This window comes from Wasmannia auropunctata, unplaced genomic scaffold (assembly GCF_000956235.1).
Source record: "Wasmannia auropunctata unplaced genomic scaffold, wasmannia.A_1.0 LD336061.1, whole genome shotgun sequence".
NCBI classification, from domain to species: Eukaryota; Metazoa; Arthropoda; class Insecta; order Hymenoptera; family Formicidae; genus Wasmannia; species Wasmannia auropunctata.
Window position 1 is genome coordinate 236,635 of NW_012026829.1, and position 17,211 is coordinate 253,845.

At 38.7% G+C, this 17,211-nt stretch overlaps 1 protein-coding gene across 9 annotated transcripts in view; it reads right to left on the reverse strand.

Moving 5' to 3' along the window:
- Window positions 1-9,689: 9,689 nt before the first annotated feature.
- LOC105450381 (endophilin-A) overlaps window positions 9,690-17,211 on the reverse strand; it is a 33,569-nt gene continuing 26,047 nt past the window's right edge. For 5 of the 9 annotated variants that reach the window (XM_011690173.1, XM_011690175.1, XM_011690172.1 and 2 more), the window contains exons 7-12: window positions 15,129-15,229; window positions 14,946-15,049; window positions 14,197-14,291; window positions 13,250-13,342; window positions 12,129-12,247; window positions 9,690-11,796 (exon numbers count right to left, since the gene is read on the reverse strand). In XM_011690173.1, the coding sequence (XP_011688475.1) occupies window positions 11,677-11,796; window positions 12,129-12,247; window positions 13,250-13,342; window positions 14,197-14,291; window positions 14,946-15,049; window positions 15,129-15,229 (632 nt within the window). In that variant the 3' untranslated portion in view covers window positions 9,690-11,676. Of the gene's footprint in view, window positions 11,797-12,128; window positions 12,248-13,249; window positions 13,343-14,175; window positions 14,292-14,945; window positions 15,050-15,128; window positions 15,230-17,211 lie in introns of all 9 variants that reach the window. The other 4 variants (XM_011690178.1, XM_011690180.1, XM_011690181.1 and 1 more) reach the window with 4 other exon arrangements.

Below are 17,211 nucleotides of genomic sequence, written 5' to 3' on the forward strand. Positions count from 1 at the left end.
AAATTTCCCATAATAAAAGGTTGCCATATATTTATTGAAAGCAGCTGATTGTTATTTTTATTATCAGGAACTGGTAATAAAAACTGATTATTACGTGACGACTTTTAATGAATTTTATTAACTTATAGATATGTATATATGTAACTGGATATATATATCTAGTTTTCTTCGTAAGAATAATATTATTAACGGACAATTTGATATTTAAATACGAGAACTAATTTAATCCCGATATTAATTTAAAATTAATTTAAATCATGCACTCTTAATGTGATGCATTCAATATAATGCGTTTCCGAGATGGACGTCGGTTACATCAACTCGCAGTAATCTATCGCGATTCCGTCGAGAAGTTCATTGCGACGCTAATCGCTCCCGACGCATCGAGTGAGCTCAGTGTAGCTTAGAATCGATAGACGTTTACCGCGAGGACGATATACAGTGCAATTATAACTCCGTTGCGTAATCGATTTAGGCCGATCGAGGTGAACCAAACGGATACGAGAATTAGAGAAGAGAAAAAGAATTCCCTCCCCCCGCCCCCGCGCTTTTACGCCGTAGACCGCAGCTGTAAGTACCGCCACTCTTAGTAGTTTAACGTACCTACGTAAGTTGCATCATTGAACATATTGTAGATGAACAGCGTGTGTGAAAAATAAAACCACGAGTGTAATCCAAGGTTCTAATAAAAGATCTTGATCGCTGGAAAGGCTCGTGTCACGCAGTCACTCTCACCCCGCCAGTAAATCGACACGGAAATCTGTGCCGTGTATAAGCGTAGCGTTACTCCTATCTGATTTACGGCATAATTCTGCTATATGGCTATATTGCTTTACCTGATTTTTCTTTAATTAAGAACCACGTCGCTTACAAAAATCGGACAGCGATAGCTTTTTACAAGAGGAATTTAAACAATTCGTTCGAGTTGCAGCCGGAATATCAATATACGCGATATACATAGTGATTCGTGAAACTGATTAAATAACAACTATTTACAACTAATTAATTTAAAGAAGACAATCAATAAAAACGGTTTTTCAATATCAATGTAACATATAAAATAAATATCTACAATCTTGCTACAGATGTCTTCATTCACGAATTTTCAAAAAAAATTTTTAAATATCCGTTGAAGATTTTAAGTATCATTTTTATCATTTTACTGAAGATGGCTCCAAAAAAAAACTGAAACGTACAGCTAATTAAAACTCTGTTCCTGTCAATCAATTGTTATTAAGTTATTTTTTGCGCACCAATTACTCGTATTCGCCGTTTTTATTTATTGAATTTTTTTGTTTGAAATTTTTACTCTCAAAATCTGAATCAGTGGATAATCACTGATTATCACAGGTACCAAGTATGTCACTGATAATCAGTGAAATTCAACTTTATTGTCTCTCAGAAATCATTAATAAATAATCATTATAATCGCTGACAAATCAATAGATTTCGTTGTTCTCCCTAATTGCACAGGATTCGGCTCTGTTTCACTTATTTCATTAGCAAGACGTTACTGATTCAATCATGAATTTCTTCCGCCGATTCAGATTTAGAGAGTATAACAATAGAACGTATTGATGAGTTTCGCGAGTAAGCTGTACGTCAAGCTCGGCGTGGTTTTTTTTTAAGCGACAGTTTCATCGAAGTTTCTTTGGCACGGCACGATCCTTATCCTTACTTTCGCGACGCGCGTTACTGCGCTAAAACCACCGACATACGTTATCGCGAGAGACGCGACGTTCCGGCCGTTTTGCCGCAAGAAACAAATCTTTTTCAATTACGGAAGGAACTATACCTACTACGACTGCGTTGCGGGACGTACGTTGTAATCTTGCACGTCGCTTATATCCCGGCCCGTGTAAAATCCTTGGGGAGCCCTCCGACGCGCGCTTCGTGGTACGTAAGGACGCTTCAGTGAGCAAAAACCCTTAACTGATACAGCCCTGCTGCGGTCCCCGGACGGTCGTCAGCAGAATTCCGGATCTGGACCACACATGGTACTTACGCTCTCGAAAGCACTCACTGTCGCAGGCACAAAGGTTGCTCGGAAATGCACGATTGATAGAATTATACATATCCAGTCGGCAGATGTAATCTTTCTCTGTGATGTTAAATGTAGTAAAAAAGTGCTGATTATTACAAAAAAAATCTCTCTCTTTCTCTCGAAGTTGTTTTAAAGTTTTTGCATTAATCTTAATTTAACATTTGCTGTTACATAATTAATTATTATTAATTATAAATTATTAATTTTAAAGGAAATAAAAAAATTCAACGCGTGTGTTGATCAAAAGACAATCATAACAGCTAGATTTTTTAATTATAATATTGTAATTACTTCTGTTTTCTCTTTTTCTTTCCTTCGATATTTAATTTTAAAAAATTTCAGCGCGTGCGTTGGTCAACCATTTAAAAGACAATCATAATGGCTAGATTTTTTAATTATAATATTGCATTTAATTATACTTCTATTTTCCCGTTTTCTCTCCTTTAATAATTTATACAAAATTCAGCGCGTGTGTTGGTCAAGCATTTAAAAGACAATCATAATGGCTAGATTTTTTAATTACAATATTTTATTTAATTCTTCCGTTTTCTTTTTTTTCTCTCCTTCGATATTTACTTTCAACTTTAGCTCAGAAAAATTAATTTTTCTTTTAAGAAAGAAAAGAAAAAGAAAATGACGCTTGAAGCTTCAATGCAACGCGGATATTCTGTATAATATTGGTACTGAATGGTGGATCATGGCAAGTGAGTGTCAATAATGGACGTCCGGAAAAAGCATCGTCTGCGTCTAATGTTCCGGCAAATTGGCTTCGCGAATGTAGCCTCGCGAGTCGTCTCCCAGGAGGAATCTGCAAGTACGAGCGGAAGAGATTCTTCTCGTTGCGCCGATTTTTTTCCCCCGTAAGTACGTCACGTCTCGACGATACCGGGGGATATATCCGTCCGCGCGCGCCTCTCGCCGAAATCGGCTCCGTTCCGCGAAGCCAACCAACCCCATATAACTGGGAGTATTTGTAAGGAAACGAGAGACGAAGATTCTCTTCACAATCGCGCACGTAATCGCGCTCTCGTGGCTGCGTAAAATTGCCCGGAAAGAAAGGAGATATACAGCCAAAAAGAAAGGGGAAAAAAAGGATCGTGGTAAGTCAAACTGGAGAGGCGGCGTTTCAGAGGTCGAAATGAAAGATGTAACGAGATCTAATCGCCATAGTGAAACGTTAAAAAATGTGTAACGTGTCTTTTTACTCTTATAATTTTGTTACACGTATTTAATTAATTTTCTAATTTATTTAAATGTATCTCGTCATAAGTTATATGCCAGAGATAAAAATGTTCTTTCCTCCTCCCCCCCCCTTCTCCTCCGCGAAAGGAAGGACGTAATTTAGGATTTCGAGAGAGAAATCGACGATGGCATCGCGAATCGATTCGCTTCGCGCCACTTACGCGCGCTCCTCCATCTCGCGCAAAGGTCGCGTATAACGAGCCGCGATTTAAATACGCGCTTCAATCGTCCACAATAGGGACGCCGGGGCGGCGCGGGTATTTAAAGAAATATTTTAATTGCAGGACGTAAGCTGCTTACGTGTCCCCTCTCTCGTATACGTTAATAAAAACAGCCCCACCCGCCTATTTTCAAGAAAGCGGCTCGCATTGCGTGACCTCGTGGAAAGTAATTCGACCTAGCTCTTCTCGTTTCGCTCGGCTAAAAATTGTTTCGCCCCCTCGCATCGCCCCTCGCTTTTGCTTAGGAAGAAAAGAAAACGGCTCGATTAGAAATCGTAATTCCGCGCGGATTAAAACAGCTCTCTCCTTTCTTAACTATAGTAGTTCTCGCGGGAACTTTATAAATCTCTTTCTTAATTGTTTTTTTTTTCATAAATCAAAGCGAGATTTTCTATGTAAAGAGAACTACTGTAAGTCTTTCTTTTCAGGCTGCTGCCGCAAGAAAAAATTATATCAAAGTAAGTGATTTTAGCGATCTCTCTCTCTCTCTCCCTCCCTCTCTTTCTTTTTAAATCAGCTGAAGGCTCACATTTTTCCAGTACGACCATTTTTATTATACAGCCATGGTACGTCCATATAAAATCGCGCTGGAGCCTCCCGAGGGACGTCGATTTAAGCTCTCTGTGGTAAGCGTCCGGGTCTGGGCCGTGAAAGAGGAACGTATAAAGAACTGGCGCCTCTGTAATTGGGCATCAAAAGGCGATATTTCGCGCGTTCGCCGACGAGCGACGACCACCACCAACCACCACCCCCAACGTGGAGACGATGGGAGGACCAAAACCGCGACCCGGGCTCGCTCTCGTGGATTCCCGCGACACCACGTGGCCGTCCGCGAGGGGGTGGCCATTTACGACACAGGGTCGGTTCCACTCCTCCTCCCCTTCCCCTCTCCTCGCCCCCCCCCCTCCTCCCCCTCGGAATGATGATGGTATGCCTTGTTACCGCGGCCACCGAGAAGAGAAGTCGCGCTCCCCCGGGTAATATCGCATACAATTATGTCCACAGAAGGGAAGACACACATGCATTATGGATGCGGTGCGCCCATACCCCGCTGTACGTACCCCCCTCCGGTAAATCATGTCACAGGGTTGGTTAACTCTGCAAATGATCTGAGGCGTTGCGCGCGCCTCGTCGGCCACCCCCAATCTTTTTTTTTTTCCTCTCTTATCCCAATTTCGTTTTTGCTCGTGGTTACGTTTTTACATAACAACTGAGACATACTTAACAAAAGAGAGGGGAAGAGATAAATTTGTTGTAATGTATAATGCGTAAGCATAGTTGAGTAATTGAATATAATATAGCGGATTTAAAAAAATATAGTTCTACCTTAATAATAATAAAATATTGTTATAAACGTAACTAGAGAATGGAGCTCACGATTAATTAATTAATTAAATTTCTCAAGTTTTACTAGAATTATAATATATCAAAATTATAAATACAAAATAATCAATATTAAGGTCATTGCATTGCTTGGAGCAGTCAAAATAACCGATTTCTAAAATAATCTAAAATAATAAAATGCGAATTAATAATTTAACATTAACACAACATAATTAACGGTTAATTATGTAAAAACGGGAACCAAATGCGGGAACAGAAGAGCGGAATAAAATCCACGTCGTGACATAGAGCACACTTTATTTTTCAATTAGTATTATAATAATCATTTAGCATTGACCGAAATCGAATATATATATATATATATATATATATATCGTATATTTCTCTTTAATCGAGTTCAATATAATCGTAGTAGATTAATTTATTACCAATACAAGTGTAATTAATCGTAATGTATTGTCTGAAAGTATCACTGTGTTGCATCCACTGGTCGCCCCCTTCGCACTTCGTCAAAACGGGGATCAAAACGGGAAACGGCTCGCGGGGCGGGGGTGCGTCCGAGGAGGGCAGGATATTGTCGAGAGGGCACCGCATTTCTTTTTTGTTGTTGTTGTTGTTGTTTTTCTTTTTAATAACGCGCGCGACGCATCTCGTGTCTCCCGCAAATCCCGGATTTTCTGGCGCTTACAAAATATAAGTGGGCCCGGCACACGTCGAGAAACACGAGATTCGTGCCGATCCCACACGCATACATACAGGAAGTCGCAGAGAGACGTTTACGTTTCAGAGGAGAATGCGAGGAAGGAAGAAGGAAAGAGAGACAAAGAGAGCATAACAAGGAAGTTCTAAGAGGAAAAGTGGACAAGGTGGGAAAAAACACCAGAAGCTCCTTCCTCCAGTGACCAAGGATGCTCAGTGATTTTTTTTCTTTTTGCGGGGATCGATAGATCCGGCGCGTCCGCTCGATCCCCAAATAGATTAGATTACAATTAGAATGCGGAGAGCTAGTCACGCTCGCCCGAGAAGCACGCGTTTACATTGAAATGTTTAAAGTACGTTTATATATAAAAAATTGTCCATTTGTTTTTATCTTTCTTTTAAATACATTGTACAAATAAAATGCAGTGAATCACAGTAACAGACGAAGTTAACTAAAACATTATCCATTATTACCAAGATAGAGAGATGAATGAGGGTTTTAACAGAATTAACGTATTAATATTAAACTGATATTTTTTTCAGTACACTTAATAAAATATTAAGATAAAGATGTTCAAATGTTTAAGAACACTAATAAACGTTAAGAATTGACTACGTTAAGGCAACGATTCGAGCAGTTTGATATGGAGCGATTTAATTCCTCTTTCGAATCACAGAGGTACAAATATTGAAATAAAAACTAACGTTGAGTAATAAAAAAAAACACGTGTTCCTCGTGCAAATGCGTGCGAACTCGTCGCTGAACAATATTCAACATTTAACAATAGCCAACATTTATAGAATAAGATACCGATTTTAGTATTTATCGTTAAGTTTCATTCTCTCTCGCGATCGCGCCAATCTCGCCGCCTTTCTCGTGTCTCTTTATTTATTCCCCTTCATCTTCATCCGCCGTGCCAGATCGCGTGAACCGGTCCACGAACAATCGAAACGCAAAAAGCGCGGACCGACGCGATATATATATAAATTAACATAGTTATATCACGCAGCAATATAAATTTCTTCCCGCACAAGTAGTAATAGCATGTATATGTATATTTCTCTCGCTTCTTCCCCCAACGCAGTGTTTCTCAAATTTTTATTTCTTTCCCCTGCCGGTCAGCGAGAATTCTCGTTCAGGAGCGAATTTGTACGGACAGTGAGAGTATTTAAGCTCGGGTCCTGCAACAAATCCAGCGATCCCCATATAAACAGTTTCATTCCTAAATGTTCGTCCCATTCTTTAAATTATTCATGGCATCACAAAAATACCGCTACACTCTTCTACTTTAAATATTTGTGCAATTAATTGTTCATTTGAAATGCTGATTTAACAAATTTGTTTCAAATTAAGATTTTAGGCTATATATATCTCTCTAATTATTTTATTAAAAAATTATCATTTACCAAAATTTATTAAAACTACATTAAATATTAAGACTGTTAGGTTTTTGAAGACTGCTAATATGTTGTCTAATGTCTACGTCTTTTGATTGTGGCAGTAGTTTTGAGATACCTTGTCAATTGCGTAGAATAAGAAATTTTAATTTTTTTCTTTATTTCCATTACTCACTGGGGATGTAGAAATTGTTAGCCTCGGACCCTGAACAATCATCATCCGCCCCTAACTTTTTATGCGAGAAAATCAGCGTTTTATTGCTATCATTCTAATTGACAAAGCTTCACCAGTCCCTCGTTATATAGACAAAAAGCGTGATCCCATTACGATCGAGCTTTGAGGGGTCGAAGTCGCTTGTTCCAATCTTCGGTTACTCGCATCGAAGTTTAATGAAATTTAATGACTCATTTTTTAATTTTTTCTATCTTAAATTTCTATTATAATACAAAGAGAGTGCATTAAAAATTAAACGTTAATATTATCTATTTGCGAGATAAATTCAATTAGATTCTTAATTTCAACCATCGTTACCTTTGCGCTATTTATTTATATTTAAAAAAATTTTTGAATTTCAGCTCGGTAATTAATTTGTGTTCATCAAAGAACGTTGGACCGTAACTTCGAACCACGCCGTGCATATTCGTTCGTATTTAACTTAGATTCAATTTCATGGAAATTTTAAAGAGCTCCTCCCCCCCCCCCCAGAAAGTAATTCCATCACGATGACGCGCAGAGTACACCATGCGAATAACCGAGAATGAAAATCGATGTTCACGTCCGTTTTACGCGGATTTGTCGCTTCGCGTCGGACGAGATCGCTGGAACGAAAGTGATCGGAGGCCTCGACACGGTTCGCGTCGCCGTCGCGCGCAAGAGGGAAAATTAATATAAATTTCTGGCAGAGATTAGACACCCTTCATGCCCGTTTATTCAGAAGCAGTTATATACCCATACATCACGGGAATTTGCTGCAACGTTGCAATATTGCTACAATATTGTTGAAAAATTGCAATGTCGCCGCAATATCGCTGCAATGATCTCTGGGTATTAGTCCGATTCGAAATCCAATTCGCCCTTCACTTTCGCTCCACTTCGTCGATGCCCCTCCCTCCGTGCCCGCGTAAATCTTCGCGATACTTTGAGAAACACTGATCCATCTGATGCCCCCCCCCNCCCCCACCGGCTAAACACCGTGATGTTAAACTCTTAATATTGCATAACATCGATAACACCTCGAGTTCCGAAAGGGATTTCGTTTTTTTTTTTTTTAATCTCACAGCGATTATAGTGTAGGTGAAATTTGCATGCGGACCTTTTTTTCTTTCCCACGTTTTTCACGACCTCCGTTTAACTCCCGTTACTCGTCGTCCTGTCTCCAAGTGAGGACTTAACTGGCGACGGTGACAGCAGCAAGTGATAACATCTCGGTGGTAATGTTGTAATCGGTAAATAGCGATCGTAAACTTTAGTTATGTTTAATCATGAACGAACGCGCGTGTGTGCCTTCGTTATCGGCGTATCGCTCTGCGGGACAAGGAAACATTCTCCGATTCGACCGTGTATTACCACCTATGTAGCTACGTATCACTTTAACACTCGTATATATCGTAGGTATTTTCTAATTTCAACGGAATGTAAGAGATTATCGCGCTACGTTAAGCCCCCATCCGTCTACCATTATACTCGCGCTCTACGCTATGTATATATATGTACGAAAACTCTTACAACTTTCTTTAAAAATTCTTTAGCTCTACGGCTCTATTCAATCTTACGTTACCGCACGGGAAGCAATTTAACGAACGGCAAACAAATCAATCGGGAGAAGCTGAAAGCTACGAAATCAGATTAGCTTATATATGTGTCTCCCGCGGTATCTGTCTTACATCCTACTGACGGCACGCTCAATTCGGAGAATGTCCCGAGTCGAAAATCCTTCGATTTTTTTTCTTTTTTTTTTTTTTCAACATAGAATCCCGTTCTGAATACAATGTGTATATGTAATCAAGAACATTTCTGCCACAGTGCGGCGATTACAATGATATAATAAATGGACAATAAAATATATGAACAATGATTAATGCGAGAGATAACGCGGTCGGGTTTTTTTTTCTCGCCGTCACCTTTTATCGACAATATGTATACGTGTAAGTAATATATATACTCTAGTGTCAATTATACATTACGCTTAGCAGATATCTCGCTCGAAGATTTTTGTTTTTATCTAAAATCCACGTGGCAACAAATAACCAAGTTCCTTAATTACTTTCATTGTTCTGACGGTTGAACTCTCATACAAAGTCCAGAAGAGGAGAGGCGGGGCGGAAAGGAAACCCGATGTCGGGACGCTGCGAAAGTAATAATCGTTTTGCCGGGCGCGTTCGCGTAAAATACAATACTTAAACGTACAAACGTTCTGGGTTAAACGGGAAGTCTGTTACGCCTCATTCTCGTTTCACTCTCGCGCTATTACACCCGAGAGCTAATAATTAATTAAACACTATCGCGTCTGGCCGTTTTTCTCAACTATATACGAAACGATATTTACACATTTTGGATAATCGATTAAACGTTTAATTAAACGACGCAAATTGTGTAAAAGATATCGTAAAGAATGTCGGAAAAAGTTTCGGGTGTGCTGATAATTCGATAAAAAAAAAAAACTTAAAAATTACGATTAAAAAATTTATATTACTTTTCACCATTTCGCAGTACTGTGATGTTTTAAAACAGTATATTGGCATTTCCGGCACGGAGATGACTTCTTTTCTTCCGAAACCGCCACAGCTAAATATTTCGATAACCATCGAGTATTTTTCTACGATTAATAATAAATCTAAAAGAGTGGTCATGCGGATACACAAGGTCATTGACTGTACAACAATTTCCAATAAAATCGATTCGCCATTAAGTTTTGTTCTATCCATCAACACCCGGAAGTTTTCCGACAACGGAAACTAGATCGTCACTGTCAAAAACAATCGATGCCAGCAATTACCTACAATAATCACAGATAATGACTTCGTGGAAGAGATTTGCCGCCATTTCGAGGTTCGCTTAAAGTAAATCCTAACTTCTAAGCTAGTGTCGCCTAGCAATTAATTAAAAAAAAAAAAAAAAGGAAAAGAAAGGAAATAAAATGGAGGAAATGAAGAGAGAATGATAAGCAGCCGAGAGAACGGTCAATCGACTGGGGAATGGAAACACGAATTGCAATAACATTATTATTATTATAATACGAGTACATTACACGAGTACACGCGTTTGTTGCGCGCCGCGCGGAAAAATACATGTGCCGCGGTTGAACGATCGAACTCTCGCGGGGAAAGCCGTGCGCTTAATTTAATTAATTAACGCGATAAATGAGAGTCGTGAGGAGAATTACGCGACTTAGTGGCCAATAATCCTTTGCGAAAGGAGAGCGAGCAAGTAGAACGGGAGTGAGACCGCTCCAGCCGCATTAAAATTCACTCTCGCGTAACAATTAAATATGTAATAACAATTAAAAATGCAACAGTCAAAGAAGAATCTCAAGCCCGTAACAGCGTCTCTTATACATTGGAAGCTTAACGATCTCTTTCTTACTATTGAACTGACATTACTTTATTGAATTATCTAATTGCTGATTAACACAATTCCAGTTATTCTCTCTTTAATTAATGATTACATTATTAATATTAATGTTAATAATTATTATTATTAAGAGAAGCTCTAACCAGAATTGACCCTATAATTTCGACAAGAGAAGTAATGCTAAGGCTAAAAGCTTCCACTTACCTTAACGACGAATTCAACCGACTGGAGTAATCGATCCCCCCCGTTCGAAATCCACAAGCGATATCGTAATATCCGGACGAAGTATAGCTTGCAAACAGAGCTTGCGAACGAGCGCCGAGTTGTCGGCTCGAAAAACGACACGACACTTTCGGTGGTGGAAACTAATTAAATGACAGTGGGAATTATCGGAAAATTCACGCTCCCCGCCATAAATCGATATTCACGCTAGGCTCGATTTTTTTTTCTTTCCTTTTTGTGCACTCGAACTGCATTGAAAGTATCCCGAAAGCATTTCGACGAGACGGAAGATAATGTAGAAAAGTAGATGAGGAGAGAGCCGCCCTTGACAGTGAAACTGCTATCGTAGGTACTTTGATGTGTCTGAGTGTGTCTGTATAATGCGAATATATTATATACGTGTACGTATATTAATATAGGTATTTGCGTGTGTGTGTGTGTGTGTCTCTTGTGTCTGTATAGATATATATGTATATATATATAATATATGTAGAATACGTCTATATGTATCTATGCACGTACTTCCTGGGTATGCATTCGTGTGTGTATATGTGTGTTATAACTCTGCGCGCGCGAAGGTCCTTACGTCGATAAAATACACTATAACATTATATATGTACATTAACATGCGTAACAGAGGGTCTATTCTCGGGGTCTGTGGAGGAGGGAGGGGGAGGTGTGTGTGTGTGTGTCTCTTGTGTGTAGAGGGCGGGGAGAAAGGTTTCTAGAGAAACTCGGGATCCTCGTGTCTTGGACGTTATAAGCTTGAAAGTCTCGCAACGTAAGTGACGATATTAGATATAAGGTAAAGATAGGTCGTCGAAGGGTCGTCTAGATTTTTTAGGCTAGCTGGAGAGCAGAGTAATCCTGTAATAATGGTAGACGCTAGTGAACGAATACGCTGGGTCTTTGGCTTCGAGATGCGCGGCGTCCTCTTAGGGTAATGGCACTACGACCTGCACGTAGGTCACGGGGAAGTAACCGGTGCGGCCGTCCAGGCTGCCCTCGTACCAATTCTCGTCGATCTTCTGAGTCAAGGTGATCGTGTCGTTCTCCTGCAAAGAAAACGAACTCGTTAAGATGCAACGATCGTCGTCGATCATTCGCGTCCAAAGAAATCAAGAATTCAAGTTCAGAAAAGTCTAGAAAAAAAAAGTGACGAAGGTTCCGAATAATTGAAAGGATTGCAAAAAAGTGGAACCAAATTCGTAACATACAAAATTTGCTTTAAATATAAAATCATATTCTTAAATTTATATTTTCTAAAAATCGTTTGACAAATTAAGGTATATAGTTCATCTCTGAAGAATATTACATATTCTTTAAACATTCTCTAGACATTTTTTAAACGCTCGAATTCTTGGCGAATAACGTTGTAAAATCTTACCTTAAATCCAAGTTCACCAGGATTTTCGGGCTCGAAGTCGTACAGAGCTGTGCAGCACGGCGTTCTTTGTGCCATCGGCGTTCTCGCTGGCGATTTGCTCGGCGAGGGCAAGGGTGAAGCTGAAAATAGTCGGCAAGAGTGTGCTAAACTACTAAAAGCCGCGCTAATCTAACGTAAAAAAAAAACACGTCACAGTGTGACTGCGTGTCGCGCATCGCGTTCAAAACTACACATTTAACAATCTGCCCGTGCAGGTGGTCGTGAACCGTCTAGCGCGGAAAAACTCGTGTCGCACAAAGCAGCGGTGTATGATGTCGATTTCTTTTTAAGTACGAAAGTAAAATAACGTCGCCGAGAGTGCTCGAGGATAAAAGTAAGTAAATCTCTTGAAAATTAATGTTTACTCGTCGATGGAAGCTGCGTGAGTTAATTGAAATCTTTGCAGCAAGAAGGAGACAATTGTCCCAATTTTTGTAAAGTATTATTGGTTTAAAATAGTCTTAAAAAAATATGATCTTTCAAAACATTCATTGCTTCGCGAATAAAAAAAATTATCAAGTTAAAATATAAGAAACATTATATGTTCTCATCTTATAAAATTGCTACATTTTTTTTTATACTGAAATTTAAATCCAATTATATTATATTTTAAACTTAGTATCATTATACAGGATTTATAAAAATCACTACACGTTCCCTCTTGCTCAACTTGGATTTCATTCGATTACCTAAAAACTAGTCAATACACAACCCTCTTCTACGGCATTAGAGTGACAGGACACTATCTAATAAACGTGCATGGTGCATCAGCCATCAGTGTCGCATATACACCGAGAAAGCGATGGCGAATCCCGTCGAAAAAAAAAAAATAAAAGAGAATTACGCGGGATCGGTCGCACCAACTGCCTCGCTTACTAATCCTGAGAGATTCGATAATCTGTTTTTTTTTTTTTTTTATGAAGCGAGAAACTTTTACGATAATTACGGCGCCCTTATAACAGCGCAACAGTTGGTGCAGCCGCCCTCGAGCGACTCGAAAAGGAATTCGTTTGTTCGCTGGACAGAAAGAGAGAGAGAGAGAGAAAGAGAGAGAAACGAGGAAACCCCCATGCAAAGTTTACCATTGGCAGATTGTGGCGGGTTTCCGGCCGGAAATAGCTCGAGCTGCGAGCGCTTCCCGTCCGCATGAATCGGAGAGCCTGCCCGACTTGACCCTACATTGTGTCAGAAGGACAGACAGGTATGCCACATTATACACACAGCACAATCGGAGGAAGAATGGGGGGTGACGTTGTGTGACAGAGTGTGTGGTGGCGAGAGCGTGTGTGTACGTGTGTGTGCGCGTTGTATTTCGCGCGTAATCGCGCGAGATCGATCCCCGACGGATTAACGTCCGATAGTACGTGTAATTGATGAGTACGATAAACGTCTGTTTAGCGGATCCGCGAGGCTTTATCTCGCGACAACTAATCGAACATCGACGTTCCATTAACTTCTCAAGTAAACTTAATTTACACTGTAATCCTTGTAAACCCGTATTTTATTTTCCGCTATCCCGCTAAACGGAAGAAAAATTATGTTCCTATTTTCCCGGTTTTTGTAGCTCGCGCCAAGTCAAGTCCTTTAAAATTTCTGTCTCGATTTGAATGTTCAATCCATAAAAGAGCAAAAGAAAATAATATTTCATTTATATCGTATAAAGAAATACTTCGAGAGACAAAATTCGGAGTGACTCGTCCCGTTCCAGGTTTTTTTTTTGACAAGTTCGTAGATAAGGTTTCTATACGTGCGGAAACAAAGAAACGGAATACGGAATATTAGACACAACTCGCCGAATAATTTTCGCCCCGAAGGACGCCCCGTATACGGGATAAGAGAGACAGGAGAATGCAATATATTGGTTAATGTAGTACGTTAAACACTCCCCTCCCCGCTTGGGATGACAGAAAGAGAATTAGGAGGAAGAAGAAACAGTTAAACAGCCAGAGTCCACGACCGAGTGTCGTCGCGCGTTGGTGTAGTGGAGTATTTGTGAAATGTGTTTTACCGTGAAGGGAGAAGTTCCCACCGTTCATATGGTCCGACAATCCGCCCTCCACGTGCAGATCCGCCAGTGTCTTCGGCACGAATTCCAGTTTTGGTCTATTTACGGCCTCCTCTTTCCTAAAGAGTACAAGACATTTACGTAGACTGCATTACTCGAGGAAACGGCAGTCGGTCGAGCACATTTTGTAAATTCAAGTAAAATGAAATAATTAAATATCGTAAAACAATAAGACTCATTCGTTAATACACGGAAGGAACGATTTTGTCGAAAGATCTAAAAATTTTGCCAAATACAGATCTGAAAATAATTCTTGTTCAATCATCAAAATAATTTGTTGGAAAGTTAAAAATTATAAGCATTACTATATAAAACGTTTTAATATTCTAAGAATCATTGTGACTTTCCAACAAAATTATTTTGATTATTGAACAAAAATTATTCTCAGATCTGGATCCAACAAAATTGCTCTTTCCGTGTACGCATTTCGAGAAAATTATGGAAATTATCCACGGAGAGAACAATTTTGCTGAAAGGTTAAAAAATTTCGATCTAAAAATAATTTTGTTGGAAACTGAAAAATAATAACTTACTGTAAAACGTTATGATATTCTAGCAATCAGTTTGACTTTCCAACAAAATTATTTTAATGGTCCAGCAAAAATTATTTTCAAGTCTTTATCCAGCAAAATCGATCTTTCTGTGTAGAAAATTCATATTTGATACATTCAACATCGAGTTTTACAACGATTTTGAATTGCAATCAGACGTACTTTTCCAAGAGCGTTTCCGTCAATCCCCTTAGAACCTCAGTGCACTGTTGATGATACTCGAAAAGGGCTTCGCTGAAAGTTGCCAATTGCGCCACTTGTTCGACCTGCAAAAGAACGACGTAAGAACATCTCGATGTGCGCGCTTCGAGACGCAATATTTTCGAATTAGCGACGACGACTCACGTCGTTCTCCAGCAGATTGAACATGCCCATCTGCGCAAGATGCAGACTCTCGGCGAACTTCTCCTCGGCCTGACGAATCTCGTCGTCTGAAACGTGAGAACCTGTTCGCAAACGGTTGACCCGCCGACGGCATTAAAAAGGTTGCACTACTGGGTTGCTTCATCACCTAAATCTAAACACTTACTAATCTAGCGGGTATACAAGAAAGCGTAGTTTGTTCTACCGAGCGCGCACAAGTGTATTTCTGACGCTATCAAAAAGCGTGTTTAAGTATCGTTGGGTACTTTCGCAAAATTCCATCATTTCTAACAGTTCTAAAACTAGCAACAACGCATACAGACTTAACGGCGCAATAGTTTAAATTTTAGATTGTCAAAAATATCTAAAAACATATATCTAATAGATATATTTCATTCACAACTAAAAATATCGTAGGCTAATAGATATATTTAATTAGAAGAAGTGTTTTTCAGGGATGTTTAAAAATATCTTTCAACAATATTTGTGTGGAAAAAGTACAAAAAAACACTCTAATTTCGATTTTACCCAAATTTTGGATATTTTCTAAATTTTCTTTCTATTTGGGAACTTTACGGGCGATACAGGAAAGTATTGATCGACAATATGTGAATTTTCAAAAATATGGGACACAAGCTCCTAGGTATGCAACGGAAGTCATACCAACATACGGCGACGAGGTACTCGATCGCGCCGGACTTCCAAAATGTGGACTGCCAGATCTTTTTCCAGTCGCTAATAATTTAAGCGGTCGCCCAATGAAACACAGACAGGCCACATCGATTATCAGCAGAAAGCGGAAAGCAAATTCGGAGCGAATGACACAAAAGAATCGCGACGGCGGAAAACATGTCGTATTAATAAATTCGAAAAATAAGATAAAAATGAGATGCACATATAAAACTCACAAAATTATTGAGTATAAAATCCGGCCAGATGATTTGAGGTCATTTGCTTACTATTTGGGATTTGCTTATTAAAGTATTAATCAAGTCTTGTTATTTATTATTCTGAACAAACTAAAAATTCAAAGTTATCGCAAAATTCAAATTTGCGATTATATTAAAGTTCTCTTAATTTAACAAAGACATTATTATTATATCTCTCTAAATTTTAACAAAGACTTATTGTTAGATCTGACAGTTATTATCGCAATATGTGTTACTCTTATAAAATATTATATGTATATATAAATTAATATACCGTAATGTTAGTATAAATTTATTTTGAATTACATCTGATTTAAAAATATTATACGCTTAATTTATATAAATTGTAAAATACACGGATAATTGCCTTGTCAAAGTCACTCTTTTTTCCACAGAGATTTTCTGCATTTTTAGCTATGGTTCTGCTGCAGTAAGCGAGCTAATTGTATGAAAAATAATTTCTCTGGGTAAAACGCACATTAAAGAAAAATATATTCTTCTCGCGCCCTACTTTCAAGTCCACACTATAGCACTGACTTGTGATTCTATTTGATCGTGCTCATGCGACGCAGCATGCGAGTATAAGAGATTCTTCTTTATGTTGCAAAAAAGTTTTCATTTGCATCCACTCATGCAACGATTTTATCGTGATAATCATATTCTAAGGGGACAAATTATATACGAAAAACATAATTTTGTTTTTCCACACGCATGCTAACAATGGAAAATAAAGCTGTCTTGATAAAGCGCTTAAAAATCCACCGGCGTGCATTACGCTGGAGAAATATAAGTAAAAAAATCAAAATGGAAATTCTGTCTGAAAATCTTGAAAGTCGCGAAAACGATATAACCGTCAAAGCGAATCGTTTGTCGACATACCAAGTGAATAATGCTGAAATTATACGGCAAGAATGAAAAAGTACCAGACGAGATTATAAAATTGTGTCACAATGCAAGATATAAGATTAAACTTACAAAGATATAAAAAAAAAACTCCAAAAATTTCTAAATTTTTATTTTTATGTGTATTTTTTGTAGGTACATAGTTCCTAGAAAAAAGAATTACAAATATAAGAGGAATAAATAAAAAAATCGTCGTTGTTAAAAAAATAGCGTTTCTGCCATTCGTCTTTTTT